Source organism: Apostichopus japonicus, chromosome 19, assembly GCF_037975245.1.
Source record: "Apostichopus japonicus isolate 1M-3 chromosome 19, ASM3797524v1, whole genome shotgun sequence".
Classification (NCBI taxonomy): domain Eukaryota; kingdom Metazoa; phylum Echinodermata; class Holothuroidea; order Aspidochirotida; family Stichopodidae; genus Apostichopus; species Apostichopus japonicus.
Window position 1 is genome coordinate 15664874 of NC_092579.1, and position 27418 is coordinate 15692291.

Sequence of the window (27418 nt, forward strand, 5' to 3'; positions counted from 1 at the left end):
TTCAATTTTACTTACAACAAACTAACATATCCTGATACTGTATGTACTGCTCCATTAAAGGATTGGTTCAGTTGTCATACATGGTTATGTTATTATGAAAGAGGACAATAAAACAAACACAATGGTGAAAAAACTGTTCAAATATCTTTTTCGGTTAAAGAGATATTCAAGTGTAAAGTTTTATCAGATTGTGTAGAAACTGCTGAAATCTGACTAGCTGTGATGTCACATCCTCACATTCCTGAAAAGTCTTTGTTTTTTTCTCTAAATATTTTGTGAGATTTCATGACTTTCAACCAAAAGATATGTCAGGAGATCTCATATTTGTCAAAGGAAGTATTTGAGATAAAACATCTGAAGAATTTTTGATTATATTATTTTCAAATGTGTTAAAAAATGTAAATAATTTTTAAAGAAATATATACACAAATGTTAAGGAAGTGAGGATGTGACGTCACACCCTCACAGTTAGTCTTTCTACACCAGTCGTTTTCAAAGAAATTTTGATATCTTCAAAGTGTCATATCTCCTTAACAGAGCATGCTATCATAGTAGTTTCTTCACTAATCTTTTTGTGTTTTTGTGCTCTTTCATACAAAATAGACATGTCAAACACCTGAACCAATCCTTTAAGATTTGTCTTGGTGTTTGTTAGACTTCATGAACCAGCTCTCCAAATATAGAAAAAAAAAATAAACAAATTATGTTTCCCAAATGGCAGACAAAAAGTTTCTGTGTACTCTGCTATCTTCTTTTAATAAAAATACTCAAATATACCTTAAGAGTAAATGCAAAATTCCACCACTCATCAACTCCTCTCACTCCCTTCCCTCTGACTCCCCTCTGCCCCTGCCCCCTGCCATCAGTAATGAATTTGTGGGTTTCTTTGTTTGAACTCATAACCTCTATAAATTCAAGTGGTTATTATGGCACTTATATGGTTCCTTCTATCAAATGCAGACCAGCTGTGACAAAACTAAAGAGGAATAACAATAAATTAAGTCGGTAAAAAAAAAATTCTGATTCCATGCTTTAGTTACAAATGTATTACATAAATGACATTAAATATATTACAACACAGTGATTGCAAATGACATGAATGTAAAATTAGATTTACTGGCTTTCTCTCTGATAAATAACAAAATAGTTGCAAATAAAATAAGATTTACCACTTAAATTAATTGCCAGTGAGGTTAAATTTTTAATTGAGTTTACATTTGGGTTTTCTTTCTGTCAAAGACAAAGAAGCCCCATTAGAGCTTAACGAACAATTGAGTGAAGGCAAGATAATTTTTCGGCATCAGAGGCGGTATTCATCCAACCAACCAAGGTCGACCTTCCAATTTGTTTTCTGCAAGAGACAAAGAAGAGAATATCTTTGGTGATTATCAAAGTTTCAAAAAAGAACCATCGTCAATGAATTAAATCAAAAATATTTCGTTATTAAGCAGATTAATTCAGAATTTGATTCCCAATATGACATGACAATATTCTGCATGTGTATTGTTTTAAGATGTAACGAAAAATGACAAATCCAACCTGCTCTGTCTGTATTCTGTGCTTCTGTAACGTTCTATGTTCTGTTACTGTGTTCCACACCACATAAATCTCTTTATTAGATTTATTAGAATTATGGCTCTGGCAGATGATGATGCAGTTACAACCAGGGCCTTAGCTACATGGTAAGGGGATTTTCAGACTTTCACTCAAATGGCTAACATGTGATAACACCTGCATGTGTCTTTACTGGTTTCATTCTCCCCCCCCCCCTCTTTTCTTAGTCAAGGAGTAGAAAGCTGTAGAAATCGTAGAGAATCGGGCAGTATTCATGTCTTTAATTCGTCGAGATCCAGATTTTGCTCAGGTTGAGAAAACTCAACATGTAGGGTTTTCCCCACTGGCCGTTTGGCAGTGTGTGGTGGCGGTTCACCACTAAAAGAAATGTAACCCACAGCAGGAAAATAATTTAGCATGTGACACAAAACAAGAAACCTGTCATAAACAGAATAGTCGTTGTGTGAGCTCGTCAGTGGCTGAGCGTGCGGGCATCAGTTGTAAGACTACGTACGGGTCTTCGCAAATACGTCAAAAAAATTAAACTAGGTCACCACGGTTGAGTTGAGTCGACTCAGGTGACATTCTATCAGGGCAGAGTCTGCGACTGGTTTTATCACCTCAATTCTGTTTAATAATGTAACTCTTCTCCTTCCATTTAAAATACTAACTGAAGGCACTTGTTGAATCGTTGTGAAACAAACAATAAACAATAGACAATAAATAAGCAAAGCACTGAGAGTACCTTCACTTGTTGCTGACAATAATAAAGATGATACTAATTTAATATACATTATGAATATGATACTGTTACAGTATAGGTACAGTGAGACAGCTAGACTCCTTCAGAAAACTTAAATACCAGTCTAGGTTTACGATATATACCTAGAATATCTTCTCCCGAAGGGCACCATAAATTATTCAAATTTGTAAAAATTATGAGCCAGAGAGATGGCTTCATCTTGAGCAGTGTATTAATCGGCTTTATCTAAAAGCAGCTATACGTCGTTGGCGATACGGATGTTTTATAAGGTACCGTTTACTGCATTTATGATTTATTTACCTCTTGCTGTTAAATTCTCATACATATCTGATAAAAGTTAGAAATGTCACCAAGCTTTAAGCCTAATCATTGGCAAATCATTGGCAAACCAAAAAGGGGTAAGGGGTAGGGAGGGGACACTGCCATCTGATAATAAAGTACTGAATATTTAATGACATGCTAAAGTAGAAAATCTTAATAAAGACAGAATATTCATTTACACATACGTGCATATGCATCACATACATCCCAGTACTGTTATATATATATTCTACAGTAACTTCACATGCCTGCATACTCACTTTACTTTCAACCTAAATTCAAGTACTGTCATATTTAAAATTACCTTAGAAATGACATAACAACATCTTCAAGCTGTTGCAGTACAAGCCAATATTCTCTACATATATTCTCTTTTAAGAACCATAAACATTCATCAGTTTTTCTCGCAGCCTTCAAAGCTGGGGAAACTAGGTTGTTGAAATTACCGAGATTCGACGATAAGATGTATACTTTATTTCCTGTTAGAAATATTACTACGTTCACAAGTTACACAGGAAATGACAACCTTGCAGCTAATACCGCTCAAAACCAAGAAATATTTAAAGCAAAAAAATATGTTTATTGAATTTCATATAACCAAGCGACGAAAAATGTGTGGGGACTTTAAGAACCAAAACCGACAGACGTTCTTCTTGTGTTTTTAATTATATTTCAAACTTCTTGAGAGCTACTGTACTGAAAATAAAGAACCAAACCAGCATATGAACCATTTGACAACAGCTTGAAATTGTCAGTAATGGACAAACCAGAGCTTATTAATGTCGAGAGCGATATCAAGCGATTATAGTTTGGAATTATTTAGCAGCAAAAAAATTCTTCATCATAGAGTAGAATTCATCGTCATAGAAGGAGCATTAAAGGAAAAAGATGTTTGTCTGCCCTAGGATAATGACGATATGAAAATACTTTTAGAGCATTTCAGCTGGTTACCGAGAGTGAACTAGGAATTCAATTTAACAGCTCTTGCATGGGATAAATGCTTTGCAAAATGAGCAACTTGATATTAGAAACTGTGCAAAAGGTGTAACTAGTAGTTTTTATGTACACAAAACCATAAAAAAATTCTAACATTCTAAATTCAGAGCCATAAAAACTGCCATTTAACAAAATTTGAACACTAAAATATTCCCTGAGGCGAGGAGTAGAGACATGATTGGCTTCAGCAATGAAAACCTTAGATTGCTTTTAAAGTATGATACTAAACCTACATATGTGCTGGTATTAATTTAAGTGACTTTGATATTAGGTAAAGACAATTAAAGATAAACGAAAACTGGCTACATATTTCATTTTAGTATTAACGGGATGTCATTTTGTGCTCACATTTTGAAAATGTATTGGAAAGAGGGAAAGTTGTCAACAGAGCAAATGAGGTATACAAATTAATTATCAGAAAATAAAATAGTTTTAATGATTATTTAATTTTAACAGTTAAAAATTGAACTGAATTACCTCCCCATTCCCCCTCCCCCTTCTTGACAGACCTTATCAAATAAAATTCAGAAGATAATTGGTTGGAAGTGACTGCAGACTGTATAGAATAATCAAAGCTTTCAATCTGGATAGGGTGGGATGGAGAATGAGAGCAAGGAATATGTGTGGGCAGAAATCGGTTTTGTAACTAACTCCCAATTGCCTACAGAAAGTATAATGACTGTATCGATATAACTTTCACAAATTAGCATCAAATCATAATCCTACACTACCCAACTCCCCCTCCCCTCCCCTCCTACCCCACCCATAACTTCGCCACCACCCATCCAGGTATTCACTCTAATAATTGCCAGCAACTATTAAATTTAACAATTTTCTAGAAAAATATGCAGCTCTTCTCCTCCAAAAGATAAAATTAAAAAGGACACCAGAAACAAAAATGTTAACTCAAATCATGGGAAAAAAAGCCAAATACAAATTTACTGTTTTGTTTAGGCAATTGAGCCTGTTTACGTGGGTGGGAATTGTGTTGGTTCGTAATTTGTTACAATTTGAGTCTCTTAAAGGAAAATTAGGGAGTGGAACGCAGTAAAATGATCCCAATGTTTTTATCAAGGCTGAGCAACATAGAATGGTTGAAATCAAAAGTTGTTTAGGGAAAAACAAAACACCAAAAGATGTCAAAATGCTGTCTAGCCAGACCTCTCAGACCTCCTCCGACCAATGAAATTTGAAAAAAATGCCAAATTGTCATCTTTGTTGCATTGAAACTGGCAACGCTGGTTCCTGTTGTCATTTGGTTAATAGATCCCAATGCTTTTAACACGCCCCGGAGTCAGACTGAACAAACTAGAATGGTTGACGTCAAAGTTCTTTGGGGAAATTTAACAATTTCAGCTACCATTTCTCTTAAATTGTTAGACTGGTTAACAAAAACCCCAAACAATGTCAAAATGCTCATTTTCTCATAACAGAGGCTAGTATGAAACATTGTAACAGATCTGAGATTATTTAATCCAGTAGGGAGAACCTCCAGGTTTCGTTTCTCTTTATCGAGTTACAATCTCTCCTGTGACAATTCTAATAATCCAAAGCAAAGAATAAAGAATAGACTCAAGAAAGGATTTTAAACTTTCCAATTGCTTTTCATGAGTGTTTTTATGTATATAGTTCTGGTTGTCAAGGCAACAGAACCTTCATGATCAAATCAAAATCAAATTCATTAGTTACCCTCTGATTAACCTTCATTCTGTGAAATGGAACCTACTGTACTGTACGTACTTAGGAGGGGTGTATTGGTTTGATCAATTTAAGTAACATCTCGTTAGGATCAGGTAATTAAAATTGAACAACCAAATGCTGAAAGCTGCTTTAATGTGGGAAAGATAGCAGATTGCAAAATAAAGAGTTTTCTTAAAGTAATGTGTCATAAAATTCTCCTTCGATGTGCAAAGAATGATGGTGAATACTAACAAGAATAAAAATAAAATTATTTATTAGAGTGCTAACAGAAATGTATCTAGGTAAAATTTGTTTACCCTAATTTCTCATGAAAAAAAGTTTGCCCTAATTCTCATGAAAAGCATACAACTGCTACTTTACCCTGTGATTATATTAACATTGTGCCTTCTATTTTAAATTGGTTGTAACATTTCACCCACACTTAATGTAATTTTGATATCGTTCAAAACAACTACTGTATAGAACTTGAAGGAGAATCTTTATCAGACCTGTATGTATGCTTTCCAATCTGCAAATCAAGTACGAATCTTTTCTTCAACAAAGAAACAGGTGGTCCCCATTCTGTTTAAAGAGACCAACTGATAACAATGGGTATTGTTTTGATCTACTGCATGCATAAATTAAAAACCAGTAAACAATAGACACTTTCATATTTTTGATACACACAACATCATTTACTCTGTATGAACAGTCATCATCACATTATTCATCACATTATTCATCACATCACATCACATTCATCACATCATTCATCATCACATTTTCCATCATCACATTCATCACAGTCATTATTCATCATTTCTAGAACTTAAAATGTTTCATTTAAACTGATTTATTCCAGATGATTTGGTTGAATCCCCATGTCATCAAAAATGTAACCACGGATTCCAAAGCATTCTAGAGAGTAAAAGCTTTGACACTGAGTTCTCTTGAAGGTAGGACACAACTGGGACCCCCTAGGGAGACGTCAGAGAAACTGTACCTTGTTTGCTTCACCCCCTTATCCACCAATACTCTTAATATCTGTATGGGATAAACAGAAATGTCCAATTGTATGTACAACATCCTTACACTCTGTTACTGCAGGCGATCTGTAGTTCTGTACAATAATCCTCAAGGCTTAGAACATTCATTTCATACGTTTTAGAGGCTTTAACTAGATCGAGTCAACATTCCGGCCTAATTGACTATTTCCTAACGAGTTAAAAATAAGGCTGCTGTGCAATAATAAGAAGCACTTCAAGCGACTGATACAATCTCCCCACATTTTCTGATTATGGAGATTGACAGGAATATCATGGCATGCTAGTTTCACTTCCAGAGAAAGCTACTCTGAGTAAAATGTTGGTGAACAAGCAATGACTTAGATTTGAATAAGACAAATTTCAAAAGTGGAGGGAGGAGAATTTGGAGAAATCAAAGAGGGGGCGATAGGGAGGGGTAGCAAAATGAAAAGAGGGGGTGAAACAATGGAAGAATACCTACAGTCTTGCAGGCTCAGTCAATTGGCTCATTTGGTATAAAATCGACATTTAAATATAAATACTGACAAATGTCACTCCCCCTTGAAACAATAGTTTTGCTTGATTTGATTAAACCCACTCGTCCACCTCTTTACTCACAAGTAACCGTAGGGCAATGTCCATGTTTCTGACGGGTATTTGTGGAGGAAATAAGTTCTTTTCATCACGGAAATGCATTTTTCCTTTAGACATTCTCATTACATTTACAGTAGGGTCTTACTGACATTATAATCAGGTAAGTGCATTTAGTGTTATTTATATAAAGCCGTAGCATGATTTATAATCGTGCGTTCATGTGTGCCTCAATTTCACAGAAGAGGGGGATGCCTTCCCTCATTTTGGAATAACTTTGAGTCACCCAGAAACAAAGGCCAAAACAAAAATAATAATAATAAGAAAAGAAAAGTCAAATTTGATGGTTCATCTTTCTAACGTCTATCACCGCAAAACAGATTGTCTTGTTTTTCTTTTCCTGGTTACAATTTTCTGAATGAGCTACTTGTATATTTGATATATAAAAGAATATACTGTGCTAGAATTATTCATTATTTTCTACAACCAGCAGTCAATGCTCTGTTTTTCAGGGGTACTTCCAGTCGTCGACTCTGGTGCAACGAGACGTTTCAATATTTGCAAAAAAAACAAAAATCTTGTAAGTTAAAACTACAGTACAGTAGCCAGCTATAGCAAAAGTTGTATATTATGCGTGATAATGCGTAATTTCAAATTATTATAATAAGATAGACTTGATGAGCTACATTATTGTCTTGAATATTTTATTTTATGTCTTTGATGGTATACGATCCTAGACCTTGAAGAGAAATCCCTTGAAAATATGGCAGGAGTTAAGGGGATATTTCAGTGGCTGAAGTGGATTGCTTAACAACCAGAAAGCCAACAGGCTTAGAGATTCCTTGCCAAATTTTGTATGACGTCATTTAGTGTGAACTGTGCACGCAAGGTTCTTTTTACTTAAGTTTGTAGATTCACATACCATCTGTAAAGTTCATCCAAGTTTTTTCATTTGGGAGTTAAATGTGATTACAAGGGTTTCAGACTTTGATCTTTGTCAACATCAAATGACCATTGAGCACAAAAACAATAGCATTGTTGTGCTCAGTAAGTGTGGACTCAGTAAGTGTGGACAACTTATCACACTCTGATTACTGTTGACCTTGCATGACCTTTCACCTTCACAGAAAGCAATAATCATCTTATATTCACTTAGTTAGATGCACATAGCAACTGTTGAAGTTCATCCAAGCTCATTCCTTTAATTGTCCAAAATTTGTCTTTTCATGGTTTTCAGATTTTGACCTGACTACTCAGTATAAAGGGGTATCTATACACAGTATGAACTTCAACCAACATGAGCCATCATGTTTATAAGGTTTTCAGAATTTAACCTCTTTTCACCTCAAATGACCTTTGACCTCCACAGGAACAATAGGGGTCTTGCATTCACTAATTGGTATCAACAAACTAAGTATAAAGTTCATCCAAGGTTTACTTTTTCGATTTGTCCAGTTTATAGAGTTGGCAGGCTTTCCCATCTGTTGAGCATAAATGACCTTTGACCTCCACTGAAAACAAAACAACCTACAGTACAACTGTCCTACCATTACTCTTGGTTGTAGACCAAATATCACGTCAAATTTACGAGTGATAAAAAAGCCGAAATAAAACTACCCCACTATACTATGCAAATTTTTTAAGAATTTGTGGGCACTATATAAATATCTTAGGTTGGTTTGGAAGTGATAAGCTCAACTACACAAGGGGATTTTGCGACATGCAGCAAATGTCAAGCCATTTCCTGCTCTTAAAAGCCCTCGAGCATCCAGCATCTGGACAGACCACAGCAACACTTCCAAATGTCCCACTACCACTTAGCTCTTCCTTGGATGAGTAATTAAATTTGCACTAGCTCCAGTATTCCTCTAATTCCTCCTCTCCATTCAGGTCATGATTTAAATATATTTTTTTTTCTTTTCTTGGAAGAATGTTTGATGCGACGACTTCATGCGCCCGACAGGTTTCTACAGTAAACAAGCTGCAGAGCAAAGGCAACTCTTTTCAATCTCAACGTATCCACGGCAACAAGGAAGATTATTACTATTGGATAGAGGATTAATTAACTTTGGGCAGATGTTGATGGAACTATGAAATGGACATATTGAGTTTCAAAATTAACACAAATATTTTCTATTTGAAAGTTGGCGATGTGAACTTTCTGTAGATCTAAGAGATTTTTTTTCATTAGTGACATCATTGGGTTTTAATGAAAAACACCTGATTATTTTCCCATGTTATGGACTACAATTGCATGGAGTTATGATAAAACTTAGGGAGTAATTAAATTTCTATTGTTAATTGAAAAGACTTATTTTCTTTTCTGTTTTCTCTTGTTTCCTCTCTTCTTCAAGATTACTCCGAACAAAACCACAACAACAAACAGAACTTTACCAATCTTGCTTGATAGTACCACTCAAGATGGTTTAATTAGTGAGGCTATATTCTCAAGAATATTTCAAGCATCAAAATCAAGATTACATGCGGTACACTCTTTACTGTAACGTAGAAAGGTTTTCGAAGGCATTTCGACCTGACACAACTACACAAATAACATCAAAATAAAACTATGTAGCAATCACAGAGAATTATTAACTGGTTAGAGGGCACCCTTCGAGTCAGCTTGGTATTATTTAGTCGTGGACGTTTAAATTAACACAAACACCCCTGGACGCCCTCGTTTTGGGTTTTTATGAATGAGGGTATGCTTGCCGACTTGTACATCACATATAGATTCAGGTCTACCTAAATGACAAAAATATGCCACAGATTGACCATCTTGCTTAAATTTTTTTTACAATACCATAGAAACAATTGACGCATATTGAAGTAAAACTTGTTATTATTATAATTATTATTATTATTATAATTATAATTATTATAATTATAATTATTATTATTATTATCATTATCATACCTACCTATTTCTCCTAAAAAGAGAGCGACTTTGTTATGACCGTGTTTCTTGGCATAGACTCTTGGAGTTCGTCCTTTCTTACTGGTAACCATGGGACTGGCATCCAAGTCCTCGATTAACCACTTGACAACCTGTAGATAGCCATTGATGGAAGCATAGTGGAGAGGAGTCAGACCTACAATAAGAAAAAAAAAGAAGGAAAAAGCAAAAATAAATAAATAAATAAACAGTTTCAAATCAGTACATAATGTCACTGAAACACATGAACACATGATGTAATGTACACTGCTGTCAGATTTTAAGTAGTAAAATTAAGACTTTAGAACTGGTTGTTAAGGTAGTGGATTAGTGTGTACATAACCGCATAGTGCATACTGCTCTACTACAGTACCAACTCACACTTCCACACAGCAGTAAGTTCTACAGTGTATACTGTATATGTATACTAACTGCAAACATTGAAAGTTGATCATACCATTTACCTCCATGATCATACAGGCCTCTTCACTCTGTAGAGAACATTCCTCTCCCATCTACTACATCGCTAATTAATTTGACCAATTATCTCCTCTCACTCAGAGATCGCCTGGAGGCATGCAGACTACAGATATCACTTGTAGCCAATCATTGGGTTAATGCTGACTTCATAGGGTAGAACCATCTTACAGTTAGTACTGTGCAGTCATTTAGATGAGGTTCTAGTCGAGCTACAGTATGGATGTATCCTTGGGTAAGAAGTTTAATTTACAGTGAGGGTAAACCTGTACTACTGCTGCGGTATGTGTGATTTGATTACCGTCCTCATGCAACGATTTTAAAGTAATACATTATACCTCCATGAGGGATACTGTACTCACCTACAAATTTCCCTCCACTAATATAGAAAGACTTGGAAATTACACCAGTACAACTACTACAACAGCATGAGTACCAGTACAAGTACAATTCCTCTTGGTATGAGTACAAATTAAGAACTAAGCATGTGTTTGAGTACGTAATCTTGCACAAGTGCCATATATAATTAAATTTCAAAAATGCCCAAAGAACAAGTGCGAATGCAAGAGGACAAGTGGGAGTAAGGTGAACTGAAGAACTGCTAGATTGTGAGTCAACAAATGGTCATCTTGGTGTCTAGTGGTCACTGTTACCATCAACTTTCCAATATGTAAATACAGTACTGTGAAGTAGTAACTGTAATAAGTCATTTTACTGTACACAGATGTATGACAGGAAGTCCATAGATAAAAAAATCTTTGAGCCGAAGAAATACAGCTCATCACTGTATACGTCATGAAATATGATGCACATGACCTAATTACAAGTAATATGACTTTCTAAAGTGTAGGTGTGCCCTGCCCCTCACCCCCCCCCCCACCCCCATGAATACCAGGATACATTTTCTGAAGGTTTTTCAAACTGTTCAAGTAATTGATAGTGCAATGGCCTTAAAGAGACGGGTACAGTAGGTAAGGAACAGGGAATAATTTATTCCGTATCGCAATGCAAAATTCTTTACAAAATGCTATGCAAAATGGGTAAATTGCTATGCAAACTGTGCAAAGATGCATTTAGCGGTTTTTGTACACAGTAAAACATGTAGCATTTTATTTTATACAATCAAACAAAAGTTCAGAGCTATCAACACTGCTATGCAAAATGTAGACACTAAATAAATTACCTGAGGAAATCAATTCAATATCTGATTTCCTTTCCCAACCTCTCATTATTTGGAGATTTTATCTAGAAACTGAATTTACTGTACCGTAAATTATACGAAAGTACTGTACCGTAAATTCCGTAATACCGTAAAATACAAGTAAAAGGAAGACAATCGGTTTTACTTAAAAGCTGATGAATGTGTTTATGTTCTTTATCCACTATCTTTCTAGATTGCATATATAATACACTAAATTGAGTCATCATAAGATTAAAGGGTGTGAAGACTCGCGCAAAAAGAAATGTCTAATGCCGGTAACCTGACCAAGTTTCGAATGAAGTGTAACAGAAGTGTAAGACACCACCATCGATCCCAGAAAATACACACACAGCTTGCTACCGTCGGTAATTAGACACTGGTGTACAGTCAGTACATACAGAGCTGCAGTCAATACCCACAGCACAGTGTATAAACGATACAGCGATGGACATCTCAGGTCCAGCTAAAGATAACAAGGTATCACGTTTCATTACTGTCTGCATTTTGTAGCAACACGAACAAAACGTCACTTGCAAGCAACAGAAAGTTAACTTTTTCAGAGCGCGGCACGCGGTTTGGGGCGAGTCTTCAATGCCTTTAAAGCATGCAGGTATGCTCGACAAACCTTTCTCATCTTCCAAGCTACGGTAGATATAGCCAACATTCCTATGAAAGAGAACTAAATAAAATGTTGTGTTTTTCTTCTTTTTTTTCTTGCAACATTTCAATGGTACTAATGATGACTCATGTTAAAGTTTGCATGTGTTATTAATGCATTAAAATGTACATCAATTCGTGGTGCTGAATTGCACATTAAGTTTAATATCTACTCTAAATATGATTCCAGCGTACAAATCTAGCATTCGTTGTTGTTGCTAACGTCATCAATAAATATACAGTAGCCTTTAGCTGAGTACATTCAGTAATATGGCTAGATAAGCCTTTGAAATAAACCACAAGGCCATCCGTCTTTACCGCTAATCTGGATAATGAATCAACTACAGTACTACATCCCTCAAGGGGGTTGTTCTTACCTCCCTTCCAATATTACTTGTGTTTGTTGGTCGACCAAACTGCAAGGCTGCCTTGCGATTTTAGCATCGCTTACTCATGAATAGTACCTTGGTATATAGATTTAAAGCTTCTTCTGTTTATTCAGTCATTTTCAAATTTTAGTGAACATTCCTGGTGTGTTTTCAGTAGGTTAAATTAAAACAGAATAGTACGAACGAACTGCAGCAGATATGCAGTTAACTTTAAATATATTTTCTTTTCATATGATCACTCACATTCTATATGGTACGACTCTTACGACCCGTGTGGCAAAGTCAGGTTAACCAGCAACTTAATGCTGCATTAAATGCGTTTCCATAAGGTTGTCTATACAATCGGGGTTTTTTTGGTACTAAATATGCGTATTAAATAGTCAGAAAATTATGAGGATATACCATTTCTTATATTTCTTTTGTATGCAAAACTTTTGGCCCATTCATAGAAATCTTGCAAATGTAAACAAAGGCCTTTGTTTACCTTCCTTTGTTAAATCATCAATTAATCACATATACAGTACTGTGTACGCAGTGCGATTAATACGGCTTGCCGATTCAGTTTCATACAGTATCTTTACATACAGTAACTGTACAAGACTATAAGTATACAAAGCTACAGCTCAATTAATCACTACGTCTTGCACCAATATTACATAATGTCTGTTCCAGACTTCACGAATTCACCATAGATGCAACCTTGGTCAAAAGTTTGTAGTCTTGAAAAACATGTACCGGTAGTTGCTTCTTTGAATGGTTAGATTCCAGAGGAGGAAGTGGACGGTGCCCAGAAGAGCAGTGCTAAAATGTTCCAATCATATCGCTTAGATAGATAGGAAAGTGCATATATATGTAGACGGGGAGACAGGTAAGAGAGGAGCTAAGTTAATTTCACAATTCTCAAATATGTATTGATCGATTTCAATACCCTTGAGTCATTAATTGCATTGTCCATGGAGGTCAGTCCGAGGAGGTCAGTCCGAGGAGGTCAGTCCGAGGAGGTCAGTCCGAGGAGGTCAGTCCGAGGAGGTCAGTCCGAGGAGGTCAGTCCGAGGAGGTCAGTCCGAGGAGGTCAGTCCGAGGAGGTCAGTCCGAGGAGGTCAGTCCGAGGAGGTCAGTCCGAGGAGGTCAGTCCGAGGAGGTCAGTCCGAGGAGGTCAGTCCCAGGAGTTCAGTCCCAGGAGGTCAGTCCCAGGAGGTCAGTCCCAGGAGGTCAGTCCGAGAAAGTCAGTCCGAGGAGTCAGTCCGAGGAGGTCAGTCCGAGGAGGTCAGTCCGAGGAGGTCAGTCCGAGGAGGTCAGTCCGAGGAGGTCAGTCCCAGGAGGTCAGTCCCAGGAGGTCAGTCCCAGGAGGTCAGTCCCAGGAGGTCAGTCCCAGGAGGTCAGTCCCGGGAGTCAGTCCGAGGAGGTCAGTCCGAGGGGGTCAGTCCGAGGAGGTCAGTCCGAGGAGGTCAGTCCAAGGAGGTCAGATCAGCCAGAAGTCGTGAAGAATATAAACACAAATATAAATCATCAATCAAAAAAAACAATCAGTAACTGTATGCAGGATATAAATATATTATCGGAATTGCAAATATTATTGGTGCTTTTTCGATTAATTCCAGGAAACTGAAGTGATAAATTTGAGTTTTAGCAAGTATATTTTCTATGCTCTGGCATACTGTATATGTTTTAACAAGTGGCTGAAATTGTGAATTCTAGGCACGGAAGTACAGTATCACATAGAATTAGAACTATTTAGTAATTAACAAATTGTACAGTACCCAAAATGGACCAACATTGCAATCCTATCAAATTTCATAAAATAAGAACTTGTAAGTGAGCACTTTAAATGAATTCACACACACTCTCTAGTGAACCCTCTCCCTCTCCCCCCCCCCCCCCTTCCCATTGTAAGCACAAAATTTGCCCCATACTGTACCAGCCAGGTATCATCCTCTGACTCAGCAAATAGAAGTATTATAATTTGACAATGTTGACATCACATACATGCGAGGCAATCATGAAGCTACAAGTCAACAGTTTATACAGCAACAACATTTGTTGAAATTTTACTAAAAATAGCATTTATAAAAAAAAATGTTTTTCATTTCATTTGTCCAAAAATAAACCTATCATCAGAACTTGAACATGTATGACACAGTTCATTTGCTGACCCAGAAAATACAGACAGAACTCTAAAGTAATTTATTTATACTTTTTCCTTTCTATATTCGACTTTAATTTGGATACGGTATATTAAATATCTTGTTAACACAGTATGCCGAGAGCTCTTTGTATAAAGACAATGACAGCTTAATATCTGTGGCACTGTGACAGTACTACTTACAAACATTTGTATTATGCTCCAATTACGTAAAAAGTGTCTATAGCATGAGCTGCAGAAAAGCTCCGATTTAAATGGACACAGAAGTCTCAGGTTTCACTCAATTTACACAATGATGGGGAAAAAACAAAGAAAGACTAATTTCCAAACTTCCCCATCATTCCAATCATTTCTATCGATTACTCGGCAGCTCGACAAAATTAGTTGAAATCTATAGGTACTGTTTCCGAGGGCCCTTCAGTCAGACTTAACATCATTTGTAGATCGAACAATACTTGTACGATCCTGTTGTCCTCAATTCGGTGTGTTCATCTGAAGCAATTTGAATAATTTCAGCCTTTTTTTCCCCGAGAAGATTTGCGAACTTGAGACAACCTCTGTCCCAATTCTTATAGTGGAATGTAAGCAACGATACAGTTGGCAAATTTGCTAGCAAAATTGTAGCGGCCTGAGGCTACTGTACAAGTGGATGTTTTCATGCGAAATGGAATTCAGACCTTCTAAAGATTTGCCAGATTTATAGGCTTCTACGATACTGACGAAATCTGAAAGCAGCAGGGTACAGTTTCTAATTTTAATGGTGACAGACGTCCATGTTTATATCTACTGCAGAACGATGTTCCCCCAAGTTAAAGACCAATGACCCTTAGACGACCCACCAGATATCCACCCATTGGAGTCAAAGCTCAGAATCTATGACAACTAGCTTGGACTATGGCTGTGCGCTTGCAGCTAAAAGCTGCAGATAAATTTGCCGAAATGTGGAAAAATTCTGTGACCTATTTCTTAATTGTTTGAGACCCACTTAAATTGGGTCTTAAGTTGTAGAATGGTATTCAATTGCAATTGCAGAATAAGCCTAGTTGCCTTGTACACAGCTGGAAACGCACAGTATGTACCAGATATTGTATGAAGCACTTTGATGGTTTCATTTACAGTAAATTCTGTGGTTTAGTAAACAATTTAATAATTTAAAAGCAAATACCCCTACCGAAACTATATATTATTCCATAAAAGTGTTTGTGCAAAATTATGCAAATGGATGTTGTAAACTTGTTTCATCATACATTCATCCATACATTACTTTATATTGTACATTAACACACAATCTTGCAAATACATACAGTACATACATGCACCAACTTACAGAACGCTAGAAAAACATTAAAAATGTTTATCAAAGGTAGCAACGTCAAAGGAAAGAGAAATGGGGAACACAAATGAAAATAGAGTGATTTGCTATTAAGAATTAAATATTGGAAGAAGTAGACAAAAGCACATGTCGAAAAAAAAAATGTATCCAAAGAATCTAATCAGAGCTAGGACTTACAGTAGAACAAAAAGGCAGACCCTTTGAATATTCATGTTAAGAACTGCTCATGTTTTGGAGTGTGTGTTATTTCATTCGGAAGCAATTCAGTTTCTCTAACGACTCGAATACCTAGAAAATCAATCTCTGAGCTTGCCAGTAAAACTGATTTCATGATTATTATTATTATTATTATAATTATTATTATCATTTTTATTATTATTATTATTATTATTGTGTGCAGCAATAACCAGCAAGTCTTGAATCATGACCAGTATAGTTTAATCAATTTGCAGCGAGATTATTATTTTTTATCGGTCATCCTTGAATTACAGACTGATTTTTGAGTCTTCAGGCCATAGATCAAATTACTATTTGGTCTATAATAGCTCTATGTTCACTGTGTACCACCCTACAGCCAGGGACGGTGGAAGAGTGGTCAATCTGGAGGGGCATCATAGGGGGGCAGGTGTAATATAATGTGACTTTCATTTCAGTGGGAGGGGGGAGCAAGCCAAAAAGGTACCTCAAAAAGTTTCCAACAAAATGGATCCTCTGGGCATTCTGTACCACAAATTCCAGTTTTTTCAACAATAGGGCACACATATGCGTTTTAATCATTTTTTTCTCTCTTAATATTGCAACAACAAGGCACGTTTTTCCAACAAACTTGACGAAGCAAATAAAGCCAAAGGGCACATACTGCTGTATAATTTACCAAAGTGGAAAACAGAAACTTTTCGTTATCAAAACAGGGCCACTTGTAATTTTATGACATGGGGCAATTTTAAGGGTTTTTTTCACACTTGTATTAACTGGGTATTAGGCACATGCCTCCTGTGCATCTCAACTCCCCTCCCCCCCGGATGCACCACCCCTTACTAAAGCTTATCTGACTTTCCAGATGAGATTCTACCTTTATCATTTCGTTTATGACAGGTCTAGACCATCAAACCTAACACTCCTCTGACTTTGCCAGATCAGATTCTACGATTAAAACTTATAATCTCCTCATGATAATGGAAGCAGGAAGTCTCAGGGTCAGCGTTAAATACTTTCAACCTGGTAATTTCATTCTTCCAGATTTGAGCAATAATTTTGCATCGAAACATAAACAATTCGAACGATTGTACCCTAGACTAATAACGTTTAGTTCATTAACCTGCCAGCCATTTGCCGGAACACAGCTGCATGTCGTTAACAGATTTTGCAGATGATTAAAGCAAAACGCATTTCTGCTAATTCAAGTGCAGTGTATGGCAATGTATGGACAAAACCACTTTAAAAATAAACTGTTTGATGAAGGAAGATTTTGAGCTGCAGTAATGACATGACGAGCAATCTGCTGATATTATTAAGCATCAAACTGTCGACACTGTTTATTGGCATTCACCAATTAAAGCCTTCCAACCTTGATAAATATTCAATTCTACCGAAGTAAAATGATACGAGACAGCATATGGCCTATATATCATCACTGAGGATGTAAGTCACTCTGAAATTATTTATTAGAAAACGTTTGCGATATGTAGAAAAAATTGGGTAAACTTAATTCTGTAAGCACAACTTGGGAGTTCCTAGGAAGGGGCAGGGAGGCGCTTAGAGGAGAGTGGATTGGTGTGGGTATTTACGAGCAACGATACTTACCTGTCTCTACTCTACATCAGCACTTTCAAAATCAGTTCCAAAAGATAAAATATCCAAAACTGATCTCCAAAATGTAAGAAAGTGATAGAAACAACGGGATGAATATTCCATGGAAAATGCACATAGCTTCACTTCTGGATGGTGGATTTGAACGGTTGAAAAATTGGGGGGGGGGCGGTTGGGGTGGATACCAGGGAACTATGAACAGTGGGGCAGTGCTTAAAACTTTTCCAGTCATGTACAGTAGCTTAGGTAGTAGAAAGAAAATTGCTAATGTAGAATGGAGAGAGACCTGTAAGAGAGGAAGCGAAGTTAATTGTACCCTCCTTTCCAAGAGATCAGAAAGACCAAATCAGAATAATTGTTGATGTACTACGTACCAGCTGCATCTACAGACTCTACGTGTGCTCCTTTCTCTATCAGAGCCTGTGCACACTGGAGGTTTCCATTCATGCATGCACTATGTAATGGAGTCAGGCCATGATGAATGGTTAGGTTCGGATCCTGTTAAAGAAAGGAAAACAGAAGAATACATCAACACATACTGTACCATACACCCCTGTCTGGTTACTCAAGCGTTTTATCTTGGTGACCCCGATATTCCTCTGCATCCTCTTGGCTACTCTCCAGTGGCAAATGTTGGGGAAAGCCCAGTCTTCGGGGAGGCGGTATCCCCCTCCCCCTCCCATGTCCCTCTTTGAGAAATGTTCAACACTTTTCCAATTTTTTCCCACAAATATTGGCATTATCTTATTTTTATCCAAAGTTTTTAGTGACCCTAGAAACAGTTTTAGGGATCCTAAAAATTGGCTGCACTCACCCTGCCAACCCTTAATATGCAGACCATACACAACCACGCTCATCTTCTCAACATCTAAGAAAGGACAGACTTAAAGTCTGTTAACAGCATCCCCTCTAATGAAAACGATGCAATTAGGATATACTGTATGGTGGAATGGTGACAGTGGTAGTTAGTGGTAGGTTTTTACAGTTCACTTCATATCTTTCCTTCATTCAAAATACAAGTTTCAATTCCTTATTTATAATACTTGTAAATCTTCTTACAAGCATATATTAGAAAATTTATCCTAGATGAAGCCAGGGTAATAAATATCACAGATTACTTCATCAAATTTATCTCCTTCTCAGCCTCACAATTCTCTTGCGTTGGAACTGCAGCAATACAATTTCAATTTTTTTTTTCAATTTCTTTATTCCAGTATAAATGATAACATTTATAAATAGGACACATAAAAATGATACATAAAAGACGTAAACATGTACAAAAATGAAAGCATGAACAAAAACAAGAAATAAGATAGAGGAATAGAAGTTTTAAAGATTAAAGATTAAAAGTATTATAACAGAGATTCTAACAACCCATTTTGAATATAAATGGCTGCTCTGTAGATAAATGAGTTCTTAAAAAGCATAATTCTAAAAGATGGCAAGATAGTAGGATTACGTAGATTGTACTTGCTGGTTCTATTGCACAGAGAGATCAACTCGGAGTGAAGTGGGTGATCTTTAGAACTATGTATATTCTTAGCTAGTCTTATGAATTCATTTTTAGCAGCAGTGTTTACTTTACCAACAAGGCTTTCATAGTCGAGATTAAATATTTTGGAGCAGTATTTCAAGAAACTTCTAATTCTTTTCTTGTCCTTTTCAAGTAGAAAGTGATACCAGACAGGAACTGCATACACAATCACTGGCAGAATTGATGAGCTGAAAACCTTATCTCTTACATTAGAATGAAAATAAGGAGTAATATATGCCAACGTTGATACAATATAATACACCTTAGACATCGATTTAGATATATGTTTAGTAAAGGTTAACTTGGCGTCAATATCAACTCCTAAGTACATAGTATGAGACACCCGCTCAACAATGGAGCCTTGAACATAAGTTTTCTGATCCCTGGTCTGAATGAGACCTTGATGTTTAATGTTAATGTTTTCAAAAATTATTTCTTTAGATTTCTTTGGATTAAGTAAGAGGTTCTTCTGCTCACACAAATTGACCATATTATCAATACAGTATTTATAGTCATTTTGATTTTCAAGGTGTGTCCGCTTTGAAATGTTACAGGATATGGCTGTATCATCAGCGTACTTAATTACATCACACCCCATTGAAGAACGTATATCATCTGTGTATATTGTAAAAAGTAACGCAGATAGAGGACCTCCCTGGGGGACTCCCACTGTAATATTTGACTCCTCTGAATAACCTTTCTGTAGCTTGACTTGTCGAGACCATCCTTGTAAAAAATTAGCCAACCAATGTATAAGCCAAGGCTCATTGATAAAACTACACAAACTTTGGATTAACCGATTTGGTAAAACCGTATTAAAAGCACTTGAAAAATCTAAGAATAAAACTTTAGTGACTGTTGTGTCACTCTGATTTAAACCAGAAACAACACAATGTACGAGCTTGAGTATAGCATCTGTGCAGGACACGCCTTTTTTGTAGGCAAACTGATTTTTATCACCGTGTGATACGATGGCCTGCGTCAAGTATGGAAATAATAATTTTTGCATACAGTTAAAACCAATGCTGGACATGTCAATTGGTCTAAAATCGTTTACAGATGTTGGAATAGAGATTTTAGGCACAGGTGATGTTTTAGCATGCTTCCATAGGGACGGAATTGAATTCTCATGTAAACTTACATTATATAAATTAGTGAATATGCCAGCTAATTCTTCAGAGCAATACTTGTACACCCACCAGGGAATTTGATCAAAACCAGACGCAATTCCTATCTTAACAAGTCCAAATTGTCTTTTTACATCTTTCTTTAGTATTACTGGTGGTTCAGCAGTTGATAGGTCTGGTAGTATAAATGAAATATCTTTGCTCGAAGCATCATTAAAACGTCCGAAGTGTTGACTTAATTTTTGGCCAAACTCATCAGTTACCAAGTTTCTTTGCTGTTCATCTGGTTTCCGTATTGATTTGAGTAGATCCCACAGAGACTGTTTGTCTGTTGTTACCTTTTGAAAGTATTCATTCCTCCTCTTGAACACATGTTTGTTTATTTGCCTCTGTAACCTGTTCCGTAGAGTAGTGTCACCATCATCAATTGCTTCCTTTTTCTCTTTCTCCAACTGCTTGATCTTATCATCGGCTGGCAATCTTTTCATAACTTCTGAGTGTGACATTGTCCTATAAGGAATGCAGATATCAGTTGTAAAATTGATGTAAGATGATACTACTTGTGTCAATTCATCTAAGGTGTCACACGTATCTGTAAAAACCCTCCAATCTGTTGAATCCAACATCACTCGTAAATTGTCAACATTACTCTTCCTGGTGTCTCTTTCCTTTGGTCTTGGTATCTTTTGAACTTCTCGATAACGTTCTGTGTATCGTGGCATAATTAGAACACTGAAATGATCTGATGTAGCTATAGGATGCATTTTCTTGACAGTGAAGTAACTCCAACCTTTAACGTACACAGCATCCAAAATGGTGTTAGATCTTGGGAAGGTGACAAAATTTACGAGGTTGTTGTAGCCCATTGTTTCGAGGAATGGTAAACGGTCCCTGTTGAGATCCCCAACAATAATGATATATGAACGCGGATTCATGTGATAAAGCACTGTAGTACCTGTCTAGTGAGGTATTGTGCAATGACGACATATATAGCTAAGTCTGTAGGCCTACTGTACATTAAAATGATCTTTGCCAAAGAGCTGAGGAACCAAGAAATAACAGCAATTGTAACAATTGATGAAGGCATCGCTTGCTTTCTACAGTGACCTGGTTTTCAAATATGCAGTTGCTAGATAAACTTCACTAAAACCATCACCAGATGCAATTTATACTATAAATTCACTGTGGGGAGTTTCAAATACATTATTTAAAATGGTCTGGAAACAGAGCTCAGGGATCTATAGATAACATAGCAAAATGTTATGTACACAAAATGGCCACATTGCTACACAAGTGCACATAGCACTTACATTTCCAATTTTATGCAGAGAACCAGGTTTCAGTTTTTTATGAGTTCTGACAAAAGTCTTAAACCTCTAAACTGCTATAAATACAATTATGAACACTAAACTACAGTATCTCCTACAAAGATATTCATTTTAAATCCATCCACCCCCAATTTATGGCATGTTTAAAGGCTTACTTTACTTAGAACAGACTTCTGTAAGACTATGTAACATTTCCAAACTTTATACTTATTAGCCTCTAAGCATAAAAAGGTAGACTTTTCTATGGAGATATGAAAACAAAGAGGCAAATATATATAAAAAAAATTATATTATTATATTTATTTATTCACATGGGACCCGGCCTAATGCAACAGAATTATTAAACATGTACTCTGCGAAGTTAATCTTCCTTTTACGATCTAATCCTCTTAGCATAATTTTCAAATGGAAAAACAGCCTTTAATGTATTCTTTCTATAGGATAGGAACTCAACTATGGTCATAAATATATAAAGAAATCAAGACAAATGGTAAAATTAGATTCATTCAATGTACAGTATTGCAATGCAACATGGTTTCTAAATGAATTTTCAGGGAGGATAGGAAGAGAAAGATAGGAGAAAACTTGGCAGGAAGCCAGAAAGAACTAAATTCTCACTACAACTAGATTGCACAACATGTATGGGAGGCCGGTGGCCCGGAAGCCAGGGGGTGCTCAATGCACAGCCATATTGAAACCATTCAGGGCCAGATTTGGCCCATGGGCCACCAGTTAAGAATCCCTGCAATACCATGGCTTGCATACATAAAGTGCATTGTGAATTCCAGTACATAGGCTACTGTACTGTAGGGTTACTTACATACATATCAAAAGCCAAACCCATTCAGGTAGCAGCATTCCCTGCGAATCAGGCTGTTCAATTATATAATAAAGAATGGTCTCTGATTACACTAAAAGCTAGAAGGGTCATAGTGATTGGCATTTTCCTCTGTTTTCCTTTTAAATCAATACAATTTAGTTACTGTACATCATAGACATCAGATGAGTCATTTGAAGCGTATGCAACTAAAATCATATATATTTCTCAATTTAAATTAGCTACTGTAACTGTACAGCGAGAGGACGATAATTATGAAACTGAACACCTTCAAGAAATCTCTTTGATATTGAAATAAATTCTTTGTTTTATGTACCAACCTGTCCGTCCCCAAGAAGCTTCTCTACCAGTCTACAATCTCCACGAAAAGCTGTAAAAACGACAGAAAAGACATAAACATTCAATAAATCTCGACATTTTTCTGAAAGAGGCTTGCACGTATATATCTCCCAAAATAACTCACTGTGACGTACCATTATTTACTGCCATTTTTTTTATTAATTTTTTTTCCATAAAGTTTTTGTCATTTCTTTTTCTGGATGACATTTGAAGCAAGATTAGTAGGTAGAGACCTGTACAAAACAGCGTAGGATGTATTTTTTACCTTAGAAGCTCGTTCATCAACAAATTATTGGTGACCATAATGACCTTCTTTAGGATGAAGAGTATATATAGTACTGTACAGGTGTACTATACATGATCAGTGAAAAATTTAAGGGTTGTCTGGTAGTAGAGTGTACTTAGGTGAAAATTGGATTCAGAAGATCCCAAATGACAATTTAATAGAATTTATCAAGTATTGATTATTGAACACTGTTGATATTGGAATTAAATTGGAACTTGCCATTGGAATTGGGAGTTTGGGCTTAGAAGTGGAATTGATAAGTGCTATAAATTATAAGTGCAAGACTCTTGAAGGTTCTATGATGATCTCTTAATAACTACTGTAGATACATGCACAATACGACAGTGTTGTTGGAGTCTTGAATCATTACACTGGGTCCTCAAGTGTTGAATCCATGTCAATGGGCCGACAAGTTTTGAGTCATAGAGCACTATAAAAGGTCTTGAGTCATTGCACTGGAACTTGAGTGCTGAGCCTTTGCAATGGGAATGCAGTGTACAAATGTCTGGATCATATATTACACAGGCCTCAGGTCTTCAGTTATTGCACTTGTCAGTGAGTTAAGGCCCAATCATGTCACATAGGCCCTCAGATCTTAAATCATGTCAAATGAACCCTAAAGTATGTCAAATCATGTAGTGATGTGTCCTATAGTCTTCAGTCACAACTCTATGCCCTGAAGTCTATGAGCACTATTGGACAACAACTATCATATGGGCTCATGTCACTGGTCTCTCAAATGTTGACTCATATACCAGGACTCTCATGTACAGTATCTTGAGTAATGTCAAAGGGCCCTACAGTCTTAAAGCTATGTCACTTTGGTCTCAAAGCTTTTTGGATGCTACTCTTATATCTTGAATAATTTACTGGAACCTAAATGTATTGACTCACGTCATTGGCCCCTAAAGTACTACACAGTGACAAGTGAAGTCACTGAAGTATTGACTCATATCACAAGAGTACAGGACCCTCAACTCTGTACAATTAAAATGTAGCTGAGCCCATCGTGTATGTCAAGTCAATGGGCCCCAGTTTTTAAGACATGTCACTGGGTCCCAATGACCTCAAATCGTGAGTAAACCAGGACCCTAAATTGTACTGAATCATCATTCACATCAACAGGTTCTTATATGTACAAGACTTATACTGCAGAGTCATGTCACAGATTCTAACATATCAACTAGCATCACCTGACCCTGAAGTCATTGGGAAATGGGCCTTCACATCTTGAGTCATGCATATCTGCCCTATTTTGCTAAGTTGGGTCAATTCTATAATTATAGTGGTAATTCTTTAATTGATCATGAATCAAAATATCACTTGCTCTACTTCATTAGCTTGAGTTCAATCATGTATCCATGTCATAAGGTCAAACTGGCAAAAACAATTCGGTCAGTCAAATAAAACACTAACATGGCAAAATATTATAAAAGAATCATTTTATGCTATTTTATGCATAAACTGTATGCTCCCTTATATGCATACACAACCTTATCACTCTTTGTGAATATCAATGCTATTGTGTTCGTTTCCCAAAACAAACCTTCTCCTACTGTATTAATTACAGTTATTTTCCACTGTATTATTCAATAATTCTAGTTTGCTTTTTGATCGTAGACAAAAATGTGTTCAGATAATTCCAAGTATCTTGTAGCTTGGTGCAATACAAATTTCTATGCCAGCAGGACTGTGCTTTAAAATTATCAATTATTAAAATTAAAATTTAACTTTTAAGTTATTGATACTGGCCTAATAAGTAACTTACTTAGCCTCCAGCTGTTAGGACTGCTACTGTACAGTATGCCATGACTTGCATACATGTACAATAGTTACAAAACACTTGTTTTGTAAGGAGTCTAGCCAAATTATTAAGCAATGAAACAGCAACAATAATATGAGTTTGAGATACTTTGTTCTATTTAATATCCTTGAAGTTCCGATTGGTGTGAATGTTCAACTCTGCATAGGCTAGCCTAAGTTTGACCATATGCCTAAAACGTAGTCCTTCATGCTCAGATGGCATAGCCGCAAAGCATAGGGCAAACTTAAATAATTTTGCCATAATTAGCTGACACAAACTTTATCATGTAACTAGACACTTGTGGATAGTTTTTACACTAAACAATCGACCTCATGTTTATAACTGTTACAAATACAAGTTAGGTACTCGGTACCCGTGCCACTATATAGGCTAATTAATATGTTACCTGCTTCGTACAGCACACCTTCTGATGGCATCGCTTCTATTGTTTCCACGATTAAGTCCCGAAGTAAAATCTGAACTGAAATGTGGCAGGTTTTGATTAGCAAGTGAACAACGGATTATTACTCAGTCTGTCACAATTTTTGTTAGTATTTCTGATCTAATCGAGAGAGCTTTCCTCCGTTCCTTAGACTGATTCGGAGAGTTTCGAATTTGCCGTCTGCTGGCTGCACCGTTATTCTAAATTCCCACCAAAGGCTTTTTCCAACACTTCCAATATTGTTATGTTATAATGCTGTATGTGCTTTACTTATGTGAAGTACTACTGCACATGCACAATGGAGTTTTCAGATTGTTTACAACTTTCTACTGAATGTCTTCCGCGTTTCTCGAGGAAATAGTGGCGCTCGACAAAATTACAACTGGGGGAGCTACACTTCCAAGACTTAAAAGTTGCATCAGGGTGTCGCTGCAACGGGGACACCTCAAAGGCCCAGCCTGGATTTAAATTTGTCTGATGTCTATATATTGCAATGTACTATACCCAGGGAAATGAATGAACATCTTGAGAGCCAGTGGAACTGTTTACCAATACTTGGAGATCTAAACTTCCCAGATTTCGTGTTGATGTACATTGTACACGGCCCTTAGGCATGGCACAGATATGTTGCTACTCCTTAGTTAGAATAGCAATATGAATGCACATAAATGGATATGGGAAAACGATCGTCGAGTTCTATAAGAGTAGTTTCTACCTGTTATAATAGCCCGGCAGCCCAGTGCACTTTGATCAAACGAACGAGGTACCAATATCTGAGTATTGGAACATTTGTGGAAAAACCCAGTATATCCAAAAGTGGATCATTGCCGTGGTCCCTCTGCTGCATGTGGCCCCTGGGGCCGGTTTAAGGGGGGCCAAAAATGCATCTGATCAAACGAACGAGGTACCACTTGAAACCAATGTCAACTTAATGTATGAATGCCACAAAGTACTGAATGGCCTATGCCAGACAAATTTTCCGCTGCTAAGGGCCTGCCAGACGCCCCCAAATATGGCCCAAATGCCCATTAGGGTAGCATTGACCCAAATTAAATATGCAAGGTACCCCTCAAAACCGGTTTGGAATGTTCGGGTTGATCTTACAGACTATGACAGAATATGGCCCAAATGCCCATTAGGGTAGCATTGACCCAGATTAAATATGCAAGGTACCCCTCAAAACCGGTTTGGAATGTTCGGGTTGATCTAACAGACTATGGAAATCATCATGCCAGACAAATTTTCAGCTACAAAGGGCCCGCCAGGCGCCCAAAAAGGGCCCCTTAAAAAAATGCATCTGATCAAACGAACGAGGTACCACTTGAAACCAATGTCAACTTAATGCATGAATGCCACAAAGTACTGAATGGCCTATGCCAGACAAATTTTCTGCTGCTAAGGGCCCGCCAGATGCCCCAAATATGGCCCAAATGCCCATTATCGTAGCATTGACCCAGATTAAATATGCAAGGTACCACTCAAAATCGGTTTGGAATGTTCGGGTTGATCTTACAGACTATGGAAATCATCATGCCAGACAAATTTTCTGCTACAAACGGGCTAACAGACACACTAAAAAAGGGCCCCCATATGGGCTATGATCAATCACAGTTGGTACCACACAAAACCAATATTAAATGCAAAGGTACTTTCCACAGAGTAAAGAACTGCCAATGCAAGACAAAATTTCTTCTGCATAGGTCCCACCAGATAGAAAGAATAGGTGGCCCAATGCGGCCCTATATGGGCCTAATGAATTGTATATTGATGCAGACTATATGTGCCTTGTGACATGATATGTGTAGCATTCCACAGAGTAAAGAAATGCCAATGCAATACAAATTTT

At 36.8% G+C, this 27418-nt stretch overlaps 1 protein-coding gene and 1 long non-coding RNA gene across 2 annotated transcripts; one reads left to right on the forward strand and one right to left on the reverse strand.

The window, feature by feature from the left end:
- Positions 1-1017: 1017 nt before the first annotated feature.
- Positions 1018-25843, reverse strand: LOC139960131 (uncharacterized). Its single transcript, XM_071958249.1, has 5 exons — positions 25537-25843; positions 23022-23071; positions 18249-18372; positions 9852-10022; positions 1018-1351 (listed from the first exon to the last, which is right to left on the reverse strand). The coding sequence occupies exons 1-5, from the start codon at positions 25565-25567 to the stop codon at positions 1314-1316; spliced, it is 414 nt and encodes a 137-aa protein (XP_071814350.1). The 5' UTR covers positions 25568-25843; the 3' UTR covers positions 1018-1313.
- Positions 1253-9240, forward strand: LOC139960132 (uncharacterized). Its single transcript, XR_011790380.1, has 2 exons — positions 1253-1381; positions 8860-9240. It is a non-coding gene; the product is annotated as an uncharacterized lncRNA (long non-coding RNA).
- Positions 25844-27418: the final 1575 nt, after the last annotated feature.